At 40.4% G+C, this 3,347-nt stretch overlaps 1 protein-coding gene across 1 annotated transcript in view; it reads right to left on the bottom strand.

Annotated features, from left to right (window-relative positions):
* Positions 1-1,072, bottom strand: part of RAPH1 (Ras association (RalGDS/AF-6) and pleckstrin homology domains 1) — a 60,552-nt gene extending 59,480 nt beyond the window's left edge. Inside the window, exon 1 of the mRNA XM_009890253.1 lies at positions 953-1,072. Within this exon, the coding sequence (XP_009888555.1) occupies positions 953-1,072 (120 nt within the window). The remainder of the gene's footprint in view (positions 1-952) is intronic.
* Between the last annotated feature and the right edge of the window lie 2,275 nt (positions 1,073-3,347).

The raw sequence follows: 3,347 nt of genomic DNA, 5'->3' as shown, positions 1-3,347 counted from the left end.
ACAGATTGCCCAGAGAGGTTGTTGAGGCCCCATCGCTGGGTGTTCAAGGCCAGACTGGACATGGCCTTGGGCAACCTGGTCTACTGGGAGGTGTCCCTGTCTATGGCAGGGCGGTTGGAACTTGATGAGCTTCAAGGTCCTTTCCAACCTAAACCATTCTATGATTAGCTCAATTTTCCTTCAGTCTTTGGGTAAGATGAAGATGAGAAAAGCTGCCTCTTCTCTAGCTTACTGAAACTTAAGGTATCATACCTTTGCTTAACTCTACGTGACAAAGAGGGAGAAGATAAAATACGATATTCAGGAAGGCCAGCTCACACAGCTGAAAAAAACATAGCAGGCAGTCACAGAGAAATGGCCTGTCACCCCAGCAGTTTGGCATACCACGCAAAATGCAAGATCTGCTTGTGAAGGAAAGGAAAAGCACTAAACAGAAAGAAGTATCAAAAGAAGACGTCCTATCAGCTGCCCCTCTGATGCAGGAAGTGTACTCCGCAATAATGGTGAGTCCTCTAGTGTGTATCAGGGCACCTTATGATGTCAGAGGCAACATTCACAATTTCTTGTTCCTTATTGCTGTTCAGGTGCAACAAATAAATGCTGTCATAGCTGAACAATGTCCAACCATACGTTTGGAGATATAGCCTACGTCTAGCAAGCTGAAGTCAGTGTTTCTCTACATACACGAGGACAAAATACCAATTCCGTAGTTGTTAGAAGGAATAATACTCTTTTGGAAAGGTCAAACTAGCAGATTGTGAAAAATTAATTCAACAACTTTGAGATGGGGAAAACAAGACAATTTAGAAACCTTTAAAGAGCACTGAGCTGATCCCATGCTACAGTCTAACTTGCTGCAAGTGGCAGTGCTGAGTAGTTAGCAACCAACTGAAATGAAATATGTTAATGCTCATAAAGAATTATTCTTTGAGATGACTGAAACCTCTGTAACCTGTGTGAGTTTGTCCAGTTCCCCCAGCCAGGCTCCAAACATCTTGTCCAGATCCTGATCTTCCTTATCACTATCTTCTTCTGCACCATGGTCAAGTTCTTCATCTGATAATTGCTCCATCTGTAAAAAAGAAGTAGTATTCAAAATGTATCAGCATCTAAGAAAACTGGTGTTAATTACCAAGTTTATAAAAAAGTGTTCTGAAGTCAAAGTACATGTCTGTCTGTAAGCTTTATAAAAATTGCACACATTCACAGTTTATTATCCTGCTCACAAGTAACGAGTTAGTGTGAAAGCTGCAATGGATAATTACAAAGCTGTTCTTGTACTTTTGTCATTCTCACTTTTGTCAGAACTGTGCAGAAAAAGATGAAGAACAGAGTCCACAATATTTAATACATAATCAGAAATTATTTCATGGTAGCCTTGCATGTGCATTCATTGCCAGCTATTGTTAGCAAAGTCTATTGACTTTACATTACAAAAATTCAACTCTTGTCCAAGGAATTCAGCTGACCACAGTTAAGCAACACGATTCAACCCACAGGAAGTGCAGTCTCACTGCACTGGAAATAGCTGACTCTACACATCTGTAAACAAAAATGCTTAAACAGGCCACAGAGAATGCCAGCAATACATCCCATGAGACAGTTTAAATCTTGGACACTGTCCAGATAACTTCAGTGGTACTGCACAATTTTTACTCAACAAAGAAACTCCTCCCTGGAAGCAAAGAGTCACCATTGCAGCTATAAAACCGTCCCTCATTCAACAAATTTGAGTGACCAAGATAAAGACTTAATGTTCTCCAGAAGTTATCTGTTATCACCTCAAAGGAAATTAATCTTTTGTTGCACAAGCCTCTATTCTCTTCCCCATACATGTCCTCCAAGCCCTTTATATGGAGCTAAGACACAGGGCCTTCCTGGGTACATCCACACTGTTAAGCCCAGGATCTGGTTCACAATGAAAATTTACATACTTGGAGGGAAAAACGACATAGGCAGCAATGTGGGAGCGATCAGGCACTACAGAAGAGTAAATCCTAGAGATGTGCTATAGAATGTTGAGAGAGACATGAGAACAGATCACCACCAAAAGCTACACAAAAAATTCATGGTGTACTGTAAAGCTTGATTTGGTCAAGTCACGGGCTACACAGTAGTAACTTGCTACATAGCTTTCAGAAGGCACTAGCTTACATTTCATAAATTTAAAAACAAACTTTCTAAATGCTAGTCTTCAGGAAAAGACAAATCTGGGTCTGAAAGACATACCAGTGTTGCAGAGTTGAACTGATGAGAGATGTTACAAAAGATGATAAAGATCATCTCTGAGAACAACTGTTCAATCCATTTTTTACTTTGTATGACAATAGTTCGTGCAAAAACCCTCCACAATTTAGAAACAGCCTTTCCTTCTATTTATATATTGCTTATATTTAACTTCACATTGATAAAATAATCAGGGAACAGGAGACTTCAGAGGTGAGCTACAATTCTGAGGCCAGCAGAAGCCAATGCCTCCCACAGATGCAAGATACAGCCATCCAGTTGCTCTAGGCAAAGCCGCTTCAGTCTCCTACCGAAATGTTAATTTTGTGGGAGAGACAACCCGCAGCTGCTTACCTTAAAGGGGCAATAATATTAAAGCTAACCTGGCTTGCCATATTGCACTGAGCAAACACTGAAAATATTACATCCCCCATCTGAATCTCATTTCTTCCAACACTTGTTTTGAGTCCTGTTAAGTACTTCTAGCACTCTAGGGAAGGGAAGGAAGCTCTTCCTAAAAATCTAAAAGTGATGCTGAAATCCAAAAACTGCCAATATGCTTATGCAATAGAGCTGCATCCTTCCACCAAGACCGCACCAGTTTTTATGTTCTATAAGTCATGTATGCCTCCCCCTGCAAGATTCTTTTCCATGTCACCCGAAAGCCCTCCCACATACAGAAATGGCGACAGCAGGGTAGCAGCAACTCATACTCTGCCTGAACTTCTGCATCACAAAGAGAAGCTGGATTCCACCTTCATACTCCTTCAGAGCTTTGCTTTACTACTCCTTAGGCTTTTACATTGACCAGAAATACTGTAAATTCAAGACAAAACACATTATACTTAAGGTAACACAGTCAAACTGCTATATGTGTTCGCATTCAACAACACAGCATTTCTCAATGTCTAGATACACTTGAAGTGAAGAATTTTTATTTGAAGGCTAAGGGAAGCTATTAAAAGTGTGCCTTAGGAAATATGACTATGACCTGGCAAATCAAACAAATGGAAACTGTGATATAAAACAGAGAGAGCTCAGTATTTATAGATACTTTACACTGCTCGCCTTTCCCTCTCTGAGCTGTTTTTGCCACTTACTCTACAGTTAGATGGGACTTG

The sequence above is a fragment of the Charadrius vociferus genome, unplaced genomic scaffold (assembly GCF_000708025.1).
Source record: "Charadrius vociferus isolate BGI_N301 unplaced genomic scaffold, ASM70802v2 scaffold147, whole genome shotgun sequence".
Lineage (NCBI taxonomy): Eukaryota > Metazoa > Chordata > Aves > Charadriiformes > Charadriidae > Charadrius > Charadrius vociferus.
This window is presented reverse-complemented; position numbering and strand designations above follow the sequence as displayed.